Source organism: Suricata suricatta, chromosome 12 (genome assembly GCF_006229205.1).
Source record: "Suricata suricatta isolate VVHF042 chromosome 12, meerkat_22Aug2017_6uvM2_HiC, whole genome shotgun sequence".
NCBI classification, from domain to species: Eukaryota; Metazoa; Chordata; class Mammalia; order Carnivora; family Herpestidae; genus Suricata; species Suricata suricatta.
Genome location: NC_043711.1, coordinates 21,373,603 through 21,394,665, shown reverse-complemented (window position 1 = coordinate 21,394,665; position 21,063 = coordinate 21,373,603). Strand labels below are relative to the sequence as shown.

At 47.9% G+C, this 21,063-nt stretch overlaps 1 protein-coding gene across 1 annotated transcript in view; it reads right to left on the bottom strand.

Annotated features, from left to right (window-relative positions):
• CACNA1D (calcium voltage-gated channel subunit alpha1 D) overlaps nucleotides 1-21,051 on the bottom strand; it is a 294,562-nt gene extending 273,511 nt beyond the window's left edge. The window contains exons 1-3 of the mRNA XM_029917880.1: nucleotides 20,612-21,051; nucleotides 18,381-18,690; nucleotides 14,542-14,647 (exon numbers count right to left, since the gene is read on the bottom strand). Of these exons, the coding sequence (XP_029773740.1) occupies nucleotides 14,542-14,647; nucleotides 18,381-18,690; nucleotides 20,612-20,678 (483 nt within the window). The 5' untranslated portion in view covers nucleotides 20,679-21,051. The remainder of the gene's footprint in view (nucleotides 1-14,541; nucleotides 14,648-18,380; nucleotides 18,691-20,611) is intronic.
• Between the last annotated feature and the right edge of the window lie 12 nt (nucleotides 21,052-21,063).

Below are 21,063 nucleotides of genomic sequence, written 5' to 3'. Positions count from 1 at the left end.
TGGGACTCAGCCTGGCACCGCTTTCTAACGGGATCCGAGGAAAGGTGAAGCCAAATCCTATCCTTGGAGTCACTCAGCAGACAAGAAGGATAATGCCTGGTAGGTGTGCACTGCTTTCTAGACTATAAAACACTTGCACGCACATCCCATTGGTCCCTACTTCATGACTAGGGAGGAAAGCAGGGTCACACAGAAGCGAGGCTACAGAGCACAAACTCAAGGCCATCTCATCTGCCTCCAGGTTCAGTGCCCTTTCCATGACATGCCTCATACACACAGCAGGGCACAGTCTTGAAACAGTGCGGAGTGACCCCACAACCTGTCTGTAATCCCAGGGGCTCATTACCTCAGCAAACGGCCATTCAGTGAACCCCCTGGAGCTTCATTGACCTCATCTGCACAGAAGTGCCGGTCACTGCCGCCTGACTGGCTGGCTGTGAGGACAGACAGAACAGGTATAAGATGCTCAGCCGGGTGCCAGAGATTTAAGGGGGCAAAGTTCAAGGCCCAGGCCCCACCAGCTCTCTGCCCAGAGGGCAACACACTCTCATCTGAAACGTCCGTGCGGCCATGAATGCCAACCCGCACATCTCCCCCTCTGCTGCCAGCAAGCCCGGAACTAGGAGCAGTGACCAGCCCCTTGCTGAAGAACAGGCAAGAACATGCCCCTCCTCCCGCCCCCCTGCCCTGGGCCGTGAGGGGGTAAAACATCTAGGACCGGAAATGCAATACTCTCAAGAGAACACAGGGATTCAGCAGGCATGGCTTGTAACTGTGATTTAAAACCCCGCAGCACTCCGGCAGGGGAATTTGGAGGTCCCCCCAGTGGACAGATACTGCTGACCCCCGAACTTCCCTGGGAAGGAAGCAACTCTCCTCGAGAGCATTCCTGACAAAGTCAACAGTGTCCCACCCACACGGCGTTTTATGGACTCCTCACGAACACTCCATGTTCAATATGAGACCGATCTCCCCACCTTACAGAGGAGGAAAGCAAGGCCAAGGAGGGAAGAGCATGTGTTCGGTGACAAAGCTAGTGAGCCACAGACCTGGGGCCCAACTCCAGCTCGGTTTCCTCCAGTCTCTACTCTCCTAAAGACAGAACACAGGCTGAATCTAGGAAAGGGGGGCAGTCAGAGCCGGGTGCACCCCAAATGCCTGGACAAGCGAGGCCTGATGTAGGAGGAAGTTACCGGTGTGATTCCTGGGGTTCAGAGGGTTCCCTTGTGAAAATCACTTTTCACCCTCTCAACAACGTGACACTGCATCACCTCATGGCTCCCATCTCACAGGTGAGGAAACTGAGGCCAGGAGCCACGGACAGGCTGGGTTCTAGGAAGCCTTAGTTCTGGCAAGTTCTGGCCCATCTGTAGGCCTCAGTCTCCCACTCAAGGGAGGAGCAGGAACTCCTGAGGCCTAAGAACACGGTTGGGAAAAGGCAGAAGAGGTCTGCCTCCCACCTCTGCCACTTCCCGGCTGCCGGAGCTCCCGGCCTCCCTGCCCCGGGAGGCTGCCTGCTCTGTAAAGCCGGAGCGATACATACAAGGTGGCCCTGAGAAGCAAATCAGACGCCCGGACAGGAGCTCCCCCGGGGCACCAGCGATGGTCGCCATTTCAGCTCCAGACAGCGCCCAGTCTTCCTGTCGGAGCCACGGCAGTCAGGCCAAAACTCTCCACACCTGTTTTGCTCCTTAGAGCTCGTTTTCCTTCCCCCTCTAAGTATCATTTAAATCAAGAGATGGTAAGGGGTCTCCCACCTGGGTGGAGCAAGAACAAGACACAGCTGGTAAGCGGGTTCCTAGTTAGCTGAGACAGTAGTCTGTGCAGACACCCCCAAGCCTCCTGGGAGGGTGTTGTGCTCTGGATTCTTCTTGCCTGCCTCGAGATGACTCACTGTGTAGAGGCAGGCTTCAGCCTTCCCAGCTGTGGCAGAATCAGATCCTCACTGTTGTTAGATCTGGTCTTTCCTTGGTGTTCCCAGGGAAAGAAGAAAGCCTTCACTGTTGTCTGAGCAAAGGCAAGGAATGGTCCTGGCCTAGCTCTTCCTCCTACAATGGGGAGGATAACTTCCAGGCACTTCCTCACCAGGGCCACCCCAACACCCGCCAGGACCACTACCATCTCAGACGGGGTCGGTCTGGTGAATACATCTTCCACAGAATGGCTTTGGAAGCAAATCCCAACACAGTCAGTCAGTCAGGAAGCGTCTCTCGTGTGCCTCGCCCAGTCCCATTCTGCCCCTGCTTCACCAGGTTGGGAGCTAGTGGGGCTTCCCAAGCCCCAGTTTCTTCCCTGCTCTCTAAAGCTGAGGACAGCCATCCCTACCTCACACAACTGTGCCAAAGCTTAAGAACACGTTGCCGTGGCTCACAATAATAGTGACCACCCCCGAAGGACTCCACATTTCCTAGGAGCCAGGGCCTGGGCTAACCCTCTTAGTGGCCATATTTCCTCCTTTCCAAAAAAGGAACAAATTTGGCAAGAAAAAGCAGCTTGCTGATCACAGGCAGTGCACAGCAAAGCTGGGGACTGAACCCGGTCCAACTCCGGGACCCATAACCCTAACTGTTTCATCCTACAACCGGCCCGTGCTCAGCACAAACTGTAAAAGTTCCTGCACTTTCCACTTGCCGGTGGCAAGTTTTCAAGAAGTAAAATGCAATAAAATCTACTTAATGCCCAAATTTCAACCCCTCGACCCATTCCCACTTTAACCAGATGATTCAGAAGGTTGGCAGCGGGCTACAGGGTTGGTAAAAACCTCCGCCCTGCTCCCCTCCGGCCACATCACCTACCTGGAAATGTCTCCGGGTGGTAGGAACGAGGGGGGCATGAAAACCGTTTCTATGCCAGCCCCCACACCGAGGCTCCAAACCCCAACCCAAATCATGAATGTGAAACCTGCCCCGGGGACCCACCTGGATGTTCTGACGCCGCTCCGCCCCTTGGCTTCACCCTCCCGTGCTTAGCATCAAGAGGAATCAGTTGTGAGCCTCGGCTTCCCCTCACAGCCCCGAGGAAGAGTGTAGGCTCAGAAAGCCTGGTGTGAGCCCTGGCCCTACCCATTCTTAGGCTTTATGGCCTGGTGTAAACAATTTACTCACTCAGAGCCTTTTCTCCTCACCTGTAAAATGAGAATTCCTTGGGAGTTTATAAGGATTAAATGAAAATTAAGGGCAATTATAGGTATAAAGCCCCCCTACCACAGTAGATATCAACCATGAACTACTAACAAAGGCAATTATCTCTGTGCCTCTAGTTACTATCAAAAGGCAGCATATGCTACCCACACCCAACAAGGTAACGGAGGAGAGACCACCGCATTTGTCCTCCTGCTCTACCGATGCTCTCCTGCCCTCCCCTCTGGCCAGAGCCCTGACACCATAAAATAACGTGGCTGCCTATGGTCAAATGATCGCCGCATGTTGGCATGCATGAAGACAGTGAGGGAATAATATCTAAAGTAAAACAGGGCAAGGAGGAGTGATCAAAAGTCTCTTTGGGAAGATTAAAAAAAACATTGAGGAGAGAATTAAAAGCGACTGAATGCCCAGCATGCTGTGAAGAGACATTCTTTGGTCATCTGACGTCCCAGCTGTCCCAACTGCCCCTGGTATTCTCAGACACTGCCCGGTCAGAGGGGAAGTGCCTGGCTTCAACCCAGACTCACAGCTGTAACTGGAGGGCGTGGGAAGAAACAGACCTGGAGGCAGGAGTCCTCGCTAGGTCCTCAGTTGGTTCCTTCCTCACCAGGGGACCCTGGGCAAGTCAACTACGGGTTCTGGAAAGGAACACTGTTCTGAAGGTCTCCGGGGCCCTTTCCGACCCCAAGCTCAGCTGGTCTGTGATTCACACCCAGCGTCACTCTGGGTCGGTGACATCTGGCCGTCTCAGGTCCACTGCCCCCCACACGGTTTCCACAGCGCGGTGAGCCTCCGCGGCTGGCCGGGCCTTCCCCTCCCTGACCGCGCTACTTCCACTCCACGTGTCAGTCTAGACCACCCCCTTTTTTTTTTTTTTTTTTACCAAATTCTTGCTTGAATTTGAATTCTAATTCAGAACTGTAGATGTTCTCATTTCATTTCCTCCCGATAAAGCCTCTCAAAAGAGCTTTGGAGTGTTTCACCATTAATTCATAGTTCAATAATTCAGAATTTGTGAAAGCCCAAAGAGAAGTTATTTTTGCAATATCATGGAAGAAAGGACTAAAGGGGCTAATCACTGGCTGTTTTTGTACAATTCAAAAGGAGTCATTTAAATATAAAGTCATTATACTCCATTGTTATCTATTTACAGAAGGACATTCAAGGATGTCTTTTTAAAAAATCTATTGGTCACTTCTTTAGTTCACATCAGAGTGAAATGATAAAACAACATCTCTTCAAAAATGAGGGTTTTGGAGGAGTTCTCTGCATTAATTGATAGTATCCTTTTACATTCTGACTTACACAAGTTAGGACAGTAAGCGAATGTGTTTAATGGACTCTATGTTACACATAATAAACGTTCAAAAAAGTACTTTATACATGATTTAATAAGAGCTATGTTAAGCTACTCTTCTTCATCTTCCCAGCTTTACTTCTGTCGTCATTTATATAATCAAAAAGCAGAGCTCTCACAGAACACAGAAGTGCCTTCATCACGCCACAGTTCAATGTTGCGCACGAACCCTTTAGAAACTACGAAGCCAGAGACCATCTGCTCGCAGGGCCTTTCTGACTCTTTAACAAAAGCGCACGACCACGGGGCTCACCATGCCTGACGATGCACTTTGTACAAGGGCCCACACTGCAGAGTCCTCCTTGGATTCGGTTCCTACAAAGTGCATCTCTGAATGGATGCAGCTGCTTTCCGTTGTTGAGAGGATAAAAGCCGTGTAAGTTAGGACGTGCCTCCTTTGGCCACCACTGCTGGAAATCCGAAAGACCAAATCAGTGCCCAGGTGTTGGCAATCCATTCACCTTGAGCCCCCGGGGCAGATCGACTTCGTTTTCATTCCACTTTGTCCATCCTTGCCCACTTCTATTTCCTAAGCCACCTCAGAGCTTTCAGAAGGCAGGGGAGGGGCATAAACCCTTTCATGAATACATAATAACAGATTTTCCCATGCACGAAAATAAATTAATAATCAAAGAACATGGGACATTAGAAACCTTCCAGGTTAGATATTTTTCTTCCCCCACTGAAAGGAGCATAAAGACAGTGTTCATCTTGAAACTGCAGCAAACACTCCAAAACTAAGAGATTTATTTACCTATTAACTACCTAGAAATAATATTTCACTGGAAACAACTATAATAACCAAGCGCCTGGCAAAGTACTTACTCAAAGTAAGGAGAAGAATGATAAACTTTGGGGCCTTTCATCAGGATCTGTGGTTCAAAAGAGATTAGGAATATAGGGGCACTGGGTGGCTCAGTAGGTTAAGCTTCCAGCTTCAGCTCAGGTCATGATCTCAGGGATGTGGGCTCGAGCCCCGCGCATCAGGCTCTGTGCTAACAGCTAGCTCAGAGCCTGGAGCCTGTCTTCAGATACTGTGTTTCCCTCCCTCTCTCTGAACCTCCCCTGCTCATGCCATGTCTCTCTCTCTCTCTCTCTCTCTCTCAAAAATAAATAAATAAAACATTTTTTAAAAATTAAAAAAAGATTAGGAATCTAGTGCTCAGGGTCTGTGGACTTTCTGCTCTAATCAGAGCTCTGGAGGCCTGCCAAACATCCAGGAGGAAGGCTGAACTCTCTTCCCAAATTTCTCTTCCCATAGCCTAAGGTTAAAACAAATGAGGTTGGTCATCAGAGGTGAGTGACAGCAGATCATTTCCAGGAGACGAGGGGGTAGGAGCTTATATGCATACAGGCTTGGCGGACAGCAGCGTGGCAGTAAGTGTGGAAATTAAAAGTGCACTATCCTCATCCCAGAGAGTTGACTTCTAAGTACTTCTCCAAAGAGATGTTCCCTTGTTTGCACAAAGAAGCACATTCAAGGATATTCAAAGCAGTACTGTGTGAAACAGCAAAACTTTAGGAACTAACTTAAATGACCATCAGAAAGAGAACTGCTGGCTGTCGGTTAGGCGTTCGACTTCAGCTACAGTCATGATCTGCTGTTCGTGAGTTCAAGCCTCGCATCGGGCTCTGTGCTGATAGCTCAGAGCCTGGAGCCTGTTCCGGATTCTGTGTCTGTCTGTCTGTCTGTCTGTCTGTCTGTCTCTCTCTCTCTCTCTCTCTCTCTCAAAATAAGCAAACGTTAAAAATAAATTAAAATTAGAAAGCGAAAGAGTAAACCATGGCACACGCATACAAGGAGTATTTCACCCCAATGAGAAGTGGTTAGATCTCCACATACATGTGTGGAAAGATCTGTATGATACGTTAAGAGGAAAAAAAGAAGCTACATGACATGTGCATAGTGTTCCCACTCGCGTAAACTTTACTGTAGAGACACACAATGTGCAAAATGCACAGGTTACATACACATACATACCCAGTGAAAAACAATTCTGAAAGGGTCACACCAAACCGAGGACTGATTAGAAGGAGCTGGACAGGTAAAAAGAGACTGTCACTTTATATTGTTTTCATTGTCTAGAAGAATACATTCGTGCACATGTTGAACAATGATCTATTGTAAGAATCATCGTTTTGTGGAAAACAAAGAGGGTTGTTCTCTGACCCCAGGTTGTGGGTTTCCCTGGGCACAGTGAGCCAGAGCACCATGGGCTATAAGTCAAGGACAGGAGAGCCTGGTCTGCCTCACAAAGCAAATCTCAAATAAAATATCTGTTGAATAATGGTGCCTCAACTCTCTGACTTATAAATAAGTCTACAAAGTCCAGCTCTACAAAATTATCCATGAGCACGTTGTGCTAGACTGCCCCACAGACACAGAAAAAAAAGGAGGCAGGGAAAGGTGAGGCCCTCGGAGGCCCCGGGCTGCCGCATCCCTCCTTCCCAGGCTGGGTCCACCTGTCTTCCACGTTTTCCCTGAGCAGCCTGCAGCCTGCCTTCCCTCCCCCAGGTCAGCCTCCCATTTACCTCCAGCCTGCCCCTCAAGGTCACTCATTCAATAATTTCAACAGATGTCCTCTGATTTCTAGAATTACCAATAAGGAGGTGGATAAAAAATTGGCAGAAAGAATTGCTTGGAGGCTCAGGAGAAGAAAGTCATTTTCCCCAGCGCTGGGCAATGTCTGGGGCCCTGCTCAGCGAAAATCACCAGAAGGCTTCACCCTTCAAGGTGCGTGTCAAAAACATCCATCCATCCACCCATCCACCCACATCTCTGCCCCTCCCCTCACCCCCCCCCACACAGGACGAATCACCTCAGGCACTTCCTCCTTCAGCCCCATCTTCAACTTTGCTCACTGTGTCCTCCTCCCCACCAGCCAAGCAGCCTTACCGTCTACAAGAACCATGGCTGCAAGAACTTCAATCCCACTTAAATTAAAAAGGGAAGACACCTTCTGCCACTTTCCTTGCTTTGACCGCATGGGCAGAACAGGACTTGGGGGACATAGCCTGTGCTGTTGACACATTAGCCAGGTGTCTGAGCACAGTAGGAGGAAGAAGCAGGGACACTACCATCTCTTCCTGGATTACCTGCCAATGTCCCACCCCCAGGACAAGAACACCCACCAATGGCCCTCCCCTTGGCACATCATCAGAGCATCAGTTATGCCCCATGAGGTCCTTACCTGTAGCTCAACCACTAGAATTCCAGAACATCCATAATTTCTTTAGGGACTTAGGGGAGGAGCTGCTAGGGGTCTATCCTGGAGCCCCCATCACCACCACCAATATCTAATGAGACATAAGTATCTCTACTGCTGGGCAAACTGTCCCCTCTGATTCTGGAACTTCTCACATTTGGCAGACAGTTAAAAATTAAATACTGATGGAGAAGGTTAAAAAAAGAAACTATCCACAAATCTGCCACAGGGGTCTCTTGTTTCTCACATAATCATTTTTAAAATACCAAACTTGAGCTGAGGTTAAGGAAAGAATGCATCTCCCCATAGGCCCCCCCCTCCCCCCGCCGGATGGGCTAAGAGGGATGCACACTTCTGTGTGAGGCAGACCCACTGCAGGCGAGCCAGCCTCTGCCACAGACACCAGAGGGCTGGGTGCAGGGTGGCATCCTGACATCCTCTTTTTTATATTTATTTATTTTGAGAAAGAGAAAAAGAGAGAGCATGTGCAGGGGAGGGGCAGAGAGAGAAGGAGAGAGAGAATCCCAAGCAGGCTCTGCACTCAGTGCAGAGCCCAGTACAGGTATTGATCTCATGACCGTAAGATCAAGTCAAGAGTCAGATGCTAAACCAACTGAGCCACCCCGGTGCCCCAATACCCTCTTTAATACCCCCTTTTCCAGCTGCCTCTGATAAGACTTCTACCCCTTGGACTTTTTAGTTAGCTAAGTTAATAAATTATACACACACACTTTTTTTTTCTAACTAAGCCACTTTGAGTTGTGTCTCCACAACCCATAATCCAACAAGTGCTGGCTAATACATCAATATTTCCAAATATCTGCTCTCTAAGTCAAGCTCATTTTTAAAGGGTCTGAGCAAGGAAATGACAGTGCTCAAGGTAGGACTACAAAACAATGAGATTTGCTTTTTTAACAAATGAACCAAATGACTGAGGACCCTTCTGAAATTCTTCTTAAGAAGCTTGAATAGTAGCCAGCCTGAACTCTTTAAGAGCTGAACTTGGTCTCTGAAAACCTGTCAATACCCAATCCAAGTCCGTTCAGTAGAAAACAGAGCCTGGTAATGTGTTCTTTGTCAGAATGAGGGAAGACTAGAAAAGACGTGATGGTTTGTGCAGCACACAAACTGGTTCACATTTTATGATTAGGAAACCAGCACTGGGTGAAGGGTCACTACACAAGTCTACCTCCTCTGATCATTTTGCCACTTTCGCCCCCACCCCTCTCTCCGTGAACTATGACGCTCACATGTCCACTCAAGGGCACACACTCAGTGCACACACAACACTGAACACCGAAGCCAGCTTACGACTTAGGGATTCAAAAAGTATCAACAAGTGCTTGTTTGTCTTTCTTCTCTCCTGCCTCAGATATATAGAGTTAAACTGCCAAGAAACACACCATCCTGAAATTAAAGGCAAACTCTGACAGGTGTTTCCTGGGATTCTCATTAACACTGGACAACCAAAGTCAGCCTGTTAGGCAAACATTAATCATTAGCCAATTGTTGAAAATTAACTACCGATCCATAAGGACTTACTATGAAGCCCTTGTATTTATTCACTCATTCCACATACGTTTCCTGATGTCCCTACTGTGCGCCAGGCACAGGGTTAAGTTCACAGTGCTATAGAGACTGACCAGACTCCAGCCTCCATCTCTAGGAACCCATACGCTGATTTCATCCAAAGTAACTCAGCTCATCAGCCAAAGGACCAGGCCATCAGGCCCCAGAGCGCATGTGCAGAACCAAAACACACAAACCACTCCCCATAGCAGTTATAAAATGAGGTGGAAAGGAGCTAATGTCTGTAAAGAGGAGGGTCCACCGTGCTTATGGGAGAGCAGAGAGAAAGCAAGCAGTTACACTCCAACAGGCGGGAAGGGAGGCAGGAGTGAAGGAGGCTCCAAGGAGGCTGAGCTGAGGAGGCAGCACGTGAGCTGTCCCAGAACAGACAGAATCTAGTCCTGCAGAGATAAGAGCACACAGTTCAGACAGAAAGCGGAGCAAAGACACGGTGCGGATAACATACTGAACTAAAACCCACCTTATAGGCTAAGCCCAATGAACCAAATTACAAAAATGTGTTTGGGAAATTCTCACTATGTGCAAAATCTGTGAGATGCCAAACTATAGGACCACACAGATCCAATGCGCTAGCTTTTTTAAGCCCAGGAAGCACCGTGCCTTGGGATCTCAGCCATGGAAGAGAGAATGCGATCAAAGTACACTGTCCCACAACCTTCCTGGCCATTGTAAGGCATCTCACAATGGCCCAGTGCCAAGAGTCCACAGCCAGCACTGCTGCTCCGAGACCCACCACTCCACTACCGTGAGCACAAAATGTGCTGGATAGCTCAGCTCTGAAGCCCAGCTCCCAGGGCTCCTTTAGCTGGAGGTGCTCAAGAAGCAGAGTCACAGGACCCTAACCTTTTCAGGAATATGCACTGATAACTTCCCACCCACTCCCAGCCAAGGACCTCCAAGGAGTCCACTGAGGGACCTGCCACACAAGGAAATCATAAATAAGGCTCAGAGGAAAGAATAGGGAGGTGCTGCTCCTGGCAATCACATCAACAACACATGTTTACTGAACACCTACTTTGTAGCACTGGGCCAGGCACTGTGGGGGACTCTAGAATGATTCATTATGAATTGGATTCTGCAGTCCAATGCCCTACCACTGAGCTAAACCCCCTATGAATTGTCTTCTGAAGATGCTTGATAGGATAGAAATAAGATGTGAATATAAAGAACTAAAATATAGGGTATTTTATATACAAGATTCCACCAGACAGGTTCATGGGCACCTGGGGGGCTCAGTCAGTTACGTCTCTGACAGCTCAGAACCTGGAGCACGCTTACAATTCTGTGTCTCCCTCTCTCTCTGCCCCTCTCCCACTCACATTCTGTCTCTTTCTCTCAAATAAATAAATAAACATTTAAAAAATTTTTTTATTAAAAAAAAAGTGTTACTTCAGATCAGGGTCAGAAAAGCCTTCATGGAAGGGAGTAGTTTGAGATTATTCCTGAAAAGCTACAAGGACGGTGACATGTGAAGAAGGGGTTGGGGGGGGAGGGCACCTGGATGGCTCAGTCTGTTAAGCATCTGACTTTGGCTCAGGTCATGAGCTCACAGTTCATGAGTTTGAGCCCCATGTCAGGCTCTGTGCTGACAGCTCAGAGCCTGGAGCCTACTTCAGATTCTGTATCTCCTTCTCCCTCTGTCCCTCTCCTGCTTGCTCTCTCTCTCTTTCTCTCAAAAATTAAAAAAAAAAAAAAGAGGGGAGCAGGCTGGAGGAGAGAGGCACTGCAGATGGAGAAAAGCCCAGGAGGCGGGCAAGCTCACAAGAGCAGTGCCTAGGTGAACAAATGAGGGGCGGCTATGAAGGAGGAACTCAAAAAGCCCAGACGGCCCAGGGGGACCTGGCCATTGCAACCGGGGTGTGGAGGGGGAGGAGTGGTGGAGGAGTTGGGTTCTGTGGAGGCAAAATGTTAACTGTCTAAAGAAAAACAAAGGGGCCTCAACCACAAGATGAGAAAGGGAGCGGGAAAGGGGCCAAAGGCTTGGTCAAACTGCATGTTGAATTGAACAAGCAACTTACTGAACACCCATTATCCACCGCTGAGCCTGATAAAGGGATAGAAAGACCTGGGCCAGAGGCCATGCCATCCATGAGTGGCATCATTAGCAGACATGAGGGAAGGTCTGAACTGGCAGAGGAGCACCCCCATTTGGGACGGATCTAGTTTGGGACAGCTCAGCACTACAGACAGCTGGGCACGGCCAGGGCCGGGTAGTACCGGGAGTCCACTGCACAGACAGAAAAACTGAAGTTTGGGAAGCAAGAGAAAGCATCCCTCAACACATTTGAGTACAATACTGTGAGCAGCCTCGCTCTGACACCCCGTGAAGCAGAGCTCTCCCATCCGCACCCCCACCCCAGGCTAAAAAGAAATTAAACAAGTGATATATACTTTCAATAAGCGGAAGCGAGGAGTTAGCGCTACCCACTGAGCCAAGAAGAGTCTCACTGTGGGAACTCAGTTGTACGGTTTCCATGGCTTCAGCCTCCACCAGTCCCTACAAGTCCACAAAGGAAAGCTGCATAGAAACTTGAGATTGTTTATATTAAAAAAAAAAAAAATCTAACCCTGGGAAAACTTGCTGCCCCCAAGGTAGTTTCCAGAGCTCCAAAGCTGGCTAAGTTGCATGCAACACAGACGAGACACGTCTCAGACCAGTGGGGATGGCCACTGGCCACATCACTACAAATGACCTGGAACGGGCAGAAGCGGCTTGCACCAAGCTGGCTCTGAATGCAACATACACATTTCCCACAGAGCTACGAAGCAAAGCAAACCACCAGCTCCCTGACACGTGCAGTTTTGCAACCCATAGCGGTCTCTGCCCTTTGCTTTGCCACTCATGTTAACTGAAAGGTATTTACTACAGATGAAAAACAAGCTTCGTTCGGCTGCCTCCAAACTGATCCCAAAAATAGAGCAATCACTTTGGTACAAATTGGGTCAAATGTATTTAAAAAAAAAAAAAAACCAGCTCTCTGGCAAGAGCACTGACATGGCATGGGACCTTGCAAAGAGTCAGGGGGAAGTCCACCAAGATCTTCCCTGCTTACAGTGGGAAAGGAAATATTTAAAGAGTCAAGCAGAGAATAAACTCATCTGGCCATGTGACCATCCAAGTGAAACAAGACAGAAACTCAAATGCTCTGAGTTTCAGAACAGAAAGAGGTCAAAGGAATACATGTTGGTTTTTAGAAAGGCCTGCCAAACCCAATACACTGCCTCTCCCCCCTCCCCACCCCTAAAAACACCACTGTTTAATAACTGTCAAGAAAGGATCTGCTAGGGAGGAATTGCAAGGGAGAAGAAGAGAGATTTGCCCATTTCTTTTATTTTATTCCCTTACTCGTTAGCTGAGAAATCCAACTGGTCTGACAGCAGATATCAGTGCCCTGAATTTCCCTGGGAAAAATCAGAATATTAATTGGCTTACACACACAGCTACATTAATTATTCCATTGATCTGAATTAATCTGCCTTTCTGAAAGGTATTTATTTTCTAAGTTTGTTTAATCATGTTCTCTTGAGCTACAAAAAGCAACAAACTGGGTCACCATCCACGTTGTTAAATTTGGTAACAAGGCTGACACCATCTGTGGCCTAGACTATGACGATCCATCCCCATTGATGGGGGCTTTTTGCCACTTCTGCTTTTCCTTGAAAATGATCATCTAATGTCACATGTCTACAACCAAATCAGGAGCTGTTTAAAATATCCCAAAGCACACAAATCACCATAGTATAAATACACACTAATGGAGGTGTGTATACATGCATCCAACCCCGTCGAATTACATTTTCAAGAGCAGTAGCTGCAAGTTTATTGCATTCTCTAGAAATCAGATTCTAAAAGCCTGACCGTGAACAGACATCATGTTACTATCTGACATATGCCACAACATCTTAAGTGTGACATGAAATCCTGTATATAAACCATTAAGGCTAAAATCACAAGAGCATAATTTCAGGATCTTCAGAACCCAGCAGAGCCCTCCCCACACTAGTGCTGCCTTTACAACACTCAGTTACAAACAGCCAGCCCTACGAAGATACAGCTTCCACGTGAGAAACCAGAAACGCATGAATCTAGCTGAAAAGAGGAGAACGCAAAACAAGAGTAAGCTCCCTGTTACCCAGCGCTGGCCCCTGCGCCACCTGCCTTCCTACACGGCCTCCGCCCAGGAAGATGCTGGAGCTGGAGAAAAGTCCTGACGAGCCTTCTGAATCAAGAAAAGATAACAGAACATCAAAGGTAAACATGATCCCAGTGATTTTTTCATCCAACCCCCTTGACAAGGGGTGAATGGCCATGCAGAGAGGATTTGGGGAAAGGCCCCAAAACACAGCTAGTTGCCAGTTCAGTGGGACAAACGTGCTCCTAGTCCCAACTCTGGTGTTCTTTAGGGCTCTTTTTTTTTTCCTTTTTCTTTCTTTTTTTTTTTTTTTAAAGTATATCATCCTTTCCCAAAGGAAGTTCCACGAAACACTGGTTCGGTGATGTGTTCTGCCCAAAAAAAACTGAAGAATCCATGACCAATTACTTTTAGGAACTAGCTGAGTTAAACAAAATGAAACTGGTTTTTTAACTACAGACCTTCCTGGAGCTCTTACTGAGCTAATGTGCTCTATAAATCTTTAAGAGGGCAATAAAGTATGTGGAAGTATCCCGATTTATTTAAGCATAGAATCATTTTATCTTGGGGCATTTCATAGGCTGTTCCTAGTAAAATACTACACCGTATTCTCCAAATCAGGTTCCACATAGATCTATTCGTTTCCTTGTATTCTGCTGCTCTAAAAATGAATAGTTCACGTGCAAAGGTACACTAATTCTCTACTTACCGGAAAAATTGACCAAACACAATACCCACCCACCACTCCCCAAAAACATTTGATTTAAAAAAAAAAAAGTAGCTCTTATTATCATGAAAATAATGGTAGACAGCAAAATTCTATGTGGAGAGAAAAGTTATTTTAAATTATGCTATAAACCGGAATCTTCCATTAAAAAAGTTCCATATCTCTTTATAGAAGATTCAGGACTTTAAACACTTTTATTCAATACAAATTTGAGAATACAGGTCAGAGAGAAAAACAAACAAACCAAACCCCTGTTGCAAAACTCCAGGAAATGTCACATGCATAGCTGTAAACTTCAGCCACCCAGAAAGCCAGCTGCCAGTTCAAGTCGAGAGGCAACTGATAACCACACATCAAGACAAGCAGGAACTCTAAGGACACTTACCAAGTTATGATTTGTTGAATTAGAATCATCTTCAGGGAATGGGATGTAAATAGCTAAGGCCACACAATTGGCAAAAATAGCCAATAATATAAATATGTCAAATGGTCTGAAAATTTTTGTTAAGGTATATACGTCTTATGCAAACACAAACCCATCTCTCCCATCACATTCCCGATCATACCACTCTTGAATTGCTTTTGAAATGAAAATTATACCCACAAATCCCTTCTCTCAAAGAGCTGTCGAGACCCACTAGGTCCCCAATAGACGTAATCATCCACGGTCGTCTGGCAAATCTTCCTATCGAATGACTTTTCCATGTCCTTTCCTTCTCCTGCAAGGATCACGTTACGCCCATTCTTCGCCGTGCATTTTATATTGAAACCTAAACATACATCCAATTAGGGCAGCCTCTGAACCATGTTTCTGCTTCTTAAAGTTTTAAAAGTGACAAAGTCCTTAGAACACTGAGTTCCCAGCTGTTGTAGACACAAAGAGAAGTCTTCATGAGACAAATCTCTCCCACAAATTTTTGCTTCCATGTGTGAAAGCCATTTCCTTGGGGGCTATTCTTGGCTGGGTCAATCTCCTGTCTGGAGTAGGGCAGGCCAAGTCACCAGGACTTTCTGCATTCTACCTGTGACTACCTCGTGACATGTTCCAATACCTCAGACACTGTGACCAGCAAGCCAGGCTCCAGCTCCCCTCTGCTTCCTTTACTAATCAATGCCTATCACTGTTTCAGATTACAGCTGGACTGGAGCTCAGCTTATAATGAGCCGTTACTGCATTCAATTTATAAACAAATTAAATAAAAGCCATAAGAAATCAGCACCAGACACTTGCAAAGTACAACTGAACAATTCTCAATCTCGGGGGTCTGTCTGGAAGAGTCACTTTGAAATCAACTTTCAACAGACACTTGCTTAAACATTCTGGTGTTATTAAGAGACATTGTCAAAACTGGCAATGCAAGGTTTGACTTCTGCCAAAATGACTGTTTATCTTCTTTTGGTTTTCAGCCTTTCCGAATGCAAGGTTTCTGAACACCAACATAATCTGTGACTTGAGGGGCTTGATTTTGTAATAGTGCTTCTCCCATAACCTCACCCACAAAAGGCAAAGCCACTGGTTTAACTAAACACCTTGAAGTATTCAAGCTTTGAGGATATGAAAAGACCCTTCTCCATTCATCCCGATATCCTTCTGGAAAATCCAAAACTGCTGGGGAAACAAAGGCACCTTTCCTCTCTGGGGACACCCTGAGTCTCACGAGAACTCAGCCCTCTGAGGAGCTTTGACACTCTCTGAAATAAGGCCATGCATGCGACATTATTCTCTTACTAATTTTGACGGGTTTATTTTTAAAACCAATTAGCTTTCATTCATATTTACTCTTCCAACTCATCTAGGATTACAAAATCTCTTATCTAGGGACCCAACTTTTAAGATAGTTCCCCTTAAAAAGACTTCAGAATCTCCTTTTTATTTTTTCTTTTTTGTAGTTCCTACTGAAATTTTAAAAGCCAACTGCCCCACTGTTATTCTACATAGAAACACACCAATGGCCTCTCTGCCCCCCATGCCCTGCCCTTCCTTTTTAGTTCCCAACACCTAAATGATGGACCAGGCAATCTGAGAGGTACCAATGCAGTTCAGGAAGACCAGACATAATTCTTTTTCTTTACGGTGGTCAGGTTTCAGTTTCCAGGTGTTGGTGGATACTATCTCACCGCCTCGAGACTCTTACAAGCCAAGCAGAACAGAGCAATGGAGAAATAGATTGATCTGCTCCTAAAAATTCCTCCTGATAAGGCAAACTCTCCTCGTTCCCTTAAGATGCAGGACAACTTGCCTTGTCTGGGTGTAAAAACAAATGAAGCTGTCAGCCTCCCTGTGCTGACTGGGCCTGGCATTACTGGCTTTAGGAAGATTTCTATCACCTGCTCCCTGAACTAGAAGGAAACCGTCACTTGGAAAGACAAACAGATCATACGTTGTTTAAAGATCTGTTCTACAGACTGTCCCATTTGCAGGCAGGCTCTCCCTGCGTTGGCAGCCACATCCCTAGTTCCTGTACACATGTGTCTGGCAGTGCGGGAACGGGAACCAGCAGCATGATCCAGGAATTCACTCCAAACACACAAATCTCTATATACAAATTACTGTGCATGAAGAGAAACAGCGTCAGGCCTCCCACTTGACTCCACGTGAGAAATTAATGACCCCAGAGAGGTCTCTGCTCCCTCAGAGTCATGTCAAGCCAACCTTGGGAGGAGGAGATCTTTCTGGCTAAGTGTAAGCATGCCTCTGACCCCAGCGATGCCACTGAGGCATACCCTATCCACCTAGCTGCCTCCCAGCTGACACTGGTGCTCGTTCTCAGACCAGGAAAGAAAGAGAAAACACATCCACACAACCCCAGCTACGTGAGACACCATGACTCCCTCTAGAGAAGAGACATCTGTTCTAAAAAGGAAAAACACATGAAAACCCCTCAAATCCTACCCTTGGATTTGGCTGCCCTCTGCAAAACCTTTCTAAACAAAGTTACCTAGTTTTAACTTGCATCCGTGAGCACAGAAAATAGCCAGCTAAGACAGAAGGCATGCAAATCGCTGCCTAGCTAGGTCCTCAGACTCTAAGGGGGTTTCAGCTCCACCTTCCAGCTACTGGCCAACACCCTCCCTTCCTAGCCCTTCCGCTCCGGGCAGCCCTACATTCACACTCTTTCCTATGGTCAGGAGCTGCTCTGAGGCTCCTGTCAGCCCCAAATACACTTCTGGGAAAAGGAAATGCTTTGTTTTACCCAGACCAATGAATCATCTGACTAATTAGAAAGCCATTTGCTCAGAAAGGAGGCTTCAGTCAACCTTTTCTGAAGAGTGGCAGGAATTGGGGACTGGCCTTCAGGTTTGGGGGAGGGGGAAAGCAGGCCAAGCACCCTGGTTTTCCTGGGACGGAACAACCATCCTGGGGCATTTGGAGTTCAGTTTTAAAAATACAAAGGAGACACCCAGAAATGTAACTCCAGTCCAAGGACACAGACAGAATGTTTTACAAAGGCAGCAACTGCAAATTCCGCCACTGACAGACTGCTCTCTAACTCACGAGGGCTCGGGCAGAAGAGGCATCGCCAGCCTCTCCCTGCGAATGCTCCCTCGTGCTCACGTTTCACATGCTTTTTTGGAACACGTCAAAAGGAAATTCCAGGAAGTCATAGCATTGAGGAGCACACTGCTCCCTCCCTGGGAAGCAAGTGTTCATATTTGTAGCCACCTGAACAGTACGCATCACCAGATGTCAGAGCTAGAAGCAACCATAGCCTTAGCTGGAGCTGCGGAAACAAATTCCAAACATCAGAATGAGAAGGTGCCCCTAAAGGTCCAAAACGTATTTCTTTCTAGCAGAGTCTCCTACAGTCTTTCTGTTTTAAATCAGCATAACTTATTTGCAGTAGATTCAATGTATATCACTGCCCCCCCCAAACAACAGTGGGTTTAAATTAACCTTCTCACATCAAATGACCAAAGGTCCATTTCATATTTAATGAACACTTTGAAGTTTTAGGCTGTCACTCCCTCCCTCCATCACCCCCCCCCGCCAACACACACACACACACACACACACACACACTGCTAAATATCCCCAGAGAGCAGCCCTTCTGCACCCCGAGGAGACAGGAAGGTATACACAATGAAACCCTTTCCATACAGCTTTTCTGTTGCTTCCATTCCAGACTGCTACGACTTTGTAAGTGCCATTTCAGAAAGCAAATCCTTTCGAAGAACAGATGGTAAAAGAGAAAATGGGAAAGACTTCCCCCAAAAAAAGGATACTTCCATTCCACTATACTAATGCAGGCTCTTCGGATGGGGTTATTGAGTGATAAACAGAAAAGGGCCCGGGCAGGTCGGCTGTTGGACGAGTTACCCTGTTTTTTGCTCTTGGCGTATTGCTGACGTTTTCTTTGGGAGAGAGATCCTACAGGTGGGGGTGCGGAGGTGCTCATAGTTTGGGCAGCCTTGGCCTGTCTAGCAGCATCGATAGCAGCTTGCCAAGACAGGACGGTTTGCTTGGAGCTATTCGGCTGAGAAGTTGGTCCTTCACCAGAAAGAGGGAGTCTGGTGCCTCTTGCATAGTTTGCCTCTGGAAAGAAGGAGAAAAAGAAAAATTAAGAAACAAACAAACAAAAACAGTGAGAATTCAGTATGAGAAAAAAGCAAAGGCTGTCTCCCATCAATAACAGAGGAGGGGCGTCGTTTCCATGTTTCCATTTTGAAACTCGTGTCCTATTTTTCAGAAGCAGGGAGAGAAGTCCTCACGCTCCGTGCGGAGTGTCGAAGGCACAGGACCCAATGCTGTAACGGGGTGAGGGCCTCTCTCCGGGTCTTCACAAGGCCTCCGCTCGTGCTGTGCTTAAGCTGAAGTCATCCCACATTTATTCCACCTTTTCTGACTTTTAAAACCCATGTATCTCTAATGAGTTAACAGATAGGTACAACAGCTTTTATCCAAAATAACTGCCATCACCACCAAAAAAAAAAAAAGCAGTGCCAATAACTCAATAGTCTTAATCATTTTCAGGGTGTTACTCCAACATCTTTCCACAGCCACAAATGAATTTTTTTCGGCACAGGAAAAAAAAATCCTACGCTGGCACCAGGGCAATACCAAAAGCCCCATAACAAATATCTAGATTATGCACTGACACTTCCTGCAAATGAAAATTCATGATGCTTCGGACTCATTTCCTCCACAGGCTTCCGAAAACAGAAAACATCTTTAGGCCTTTTTTGCATTTTAAATTGCAGCCGCAGCAGCCAAGCCAGCAGCCAGAGAACCAGTCAAGGCAGGCAGCTTGCACCCCTACACCTAGGGAAGACCGACTGGATTGTGCTGGGGGCCGTCAAGGCCCAAGCAGGAAATCATCTCCGTGGGGAGGCACCCAGGTACAGGCAGAACCCTCAGAGGGCTCCATGTGCAAGGTCCCCTCTGACTTGGGGTCAGACCCCTACCCTGGCAGGTCTCTCCAGCACTTGCCTACCTCGTCACAACCTCCTTACTGAGACAGAAGTCCAAGTGAGAGTAGTGGCAAGGTAGAGAGACTGGCGTTTGCAAACCCAATTCCTTGCTAAGCAAAGAACAAGAGAGAGTCCAGGCAAGCACAGGTCTGCCTGCCCAGCAGCCTGAGAAGGGGGCCGGGTGAGGGGGGAGCAGACAGTCCGGAGCTGGGGAGGAGTTGTTCAGTGCCTTCCCATGAAAATCGCTCACAGGGTCCAGGGAAGGCTGTGAGCCCACTGAGGGTGTGGGGGGCGCCCTGGCCTCCAAGGTGGAGGCAGGAGGGCTGACCAGAAGCAGTTCCGGCCTCCGTTGACCCAGCCGGGCCGGCGTGGTGGCTGGTTGCACGTGGTGCCCAGGCCGGGCTGGGGAGGGGAGCCCCACAGCGGCAGCTGCTCCCCGGGCATTGCTAGGTTACCGACGTGCGCTCGGAGACGCTGGGAGCGGGGAATACGCTCAATCCGACCCCACTGGCCAGGGTTCCGCGAACCGGCCTTCCTCTCCTGGGGCGGGGTGTGCTTCACCCACCATCGCAAAGAGGGAAACCGGGCAATCCTAGAATTTTCCGGATGCCACTGGAGACCAGGGGGCGGGGAAGGAGGATGGCGAGAAGAGGCTGAAAAGGGGGCTCGGGCTGAGGACTAACAGCCATCCCCCTTCCCTCGCTCGCGAGCGTTGGAGGAAAGTTGAGCCCGAGGACACTGAACCCGAATCACCTCGGCTCGCCGCCCCTCCGGCGGCACAGTACTCCAAGGACTCCACGGCCGCCCCCACCCCACAAATGCAGAATTAACTCTGACATTCAAGGCCTGAAGGGGAGAACGGAGTGACTGTCACGCATCTCCCCTTTCTATGTAGATGACACCGAGCTAGAAGCATCCTCTCCAGCCCCCTCAACCCACCCAGCGCATCAGAGACGGGAGGGGGTGGGAAGGAAGAGGGGGTGGGAAGAGGAGGACCATGACAAGGATTAGATTTGGCAGCGGGTGCCCAGGCTCTGGCTGCTCACCGTTCGCGTGGTCCGCTTGCTGCTGCCGTTGATGGTGCATGTTTTTCATCATCATCATCATCATCATCCACGAACATTTATTGAGCGCCTACTGTGTGCAGGGCACGGTGCTAGGCGTCGGGGCGGGGGGAGGAACGGGTAAGGGGGTTACCGATAGGTAGGAGCCGCGGTCCCTGCCCTTATTGTGGCTTCAGCAGGGGGTGGGGAGGGACGGGGACAGATAGCAGAAAATAAGAATAATTTGTAAAAACCGCTCGCCCCCCACGCTCCTTCTTTTTCAAAAATGGACCAAAATAAACTTTTTTGTAAAAAATAAGATCAGATGTATATATTATCTTAATAATATATACATGTAATTTTTTGCTGCAAAGGAGAATTGGCTTGGTCCCCTCCTCTAACGGAGGGACGCCGCGGAGACGCCAGCCCGGCCGCCGGGGCCGCTCGGAGCGCCC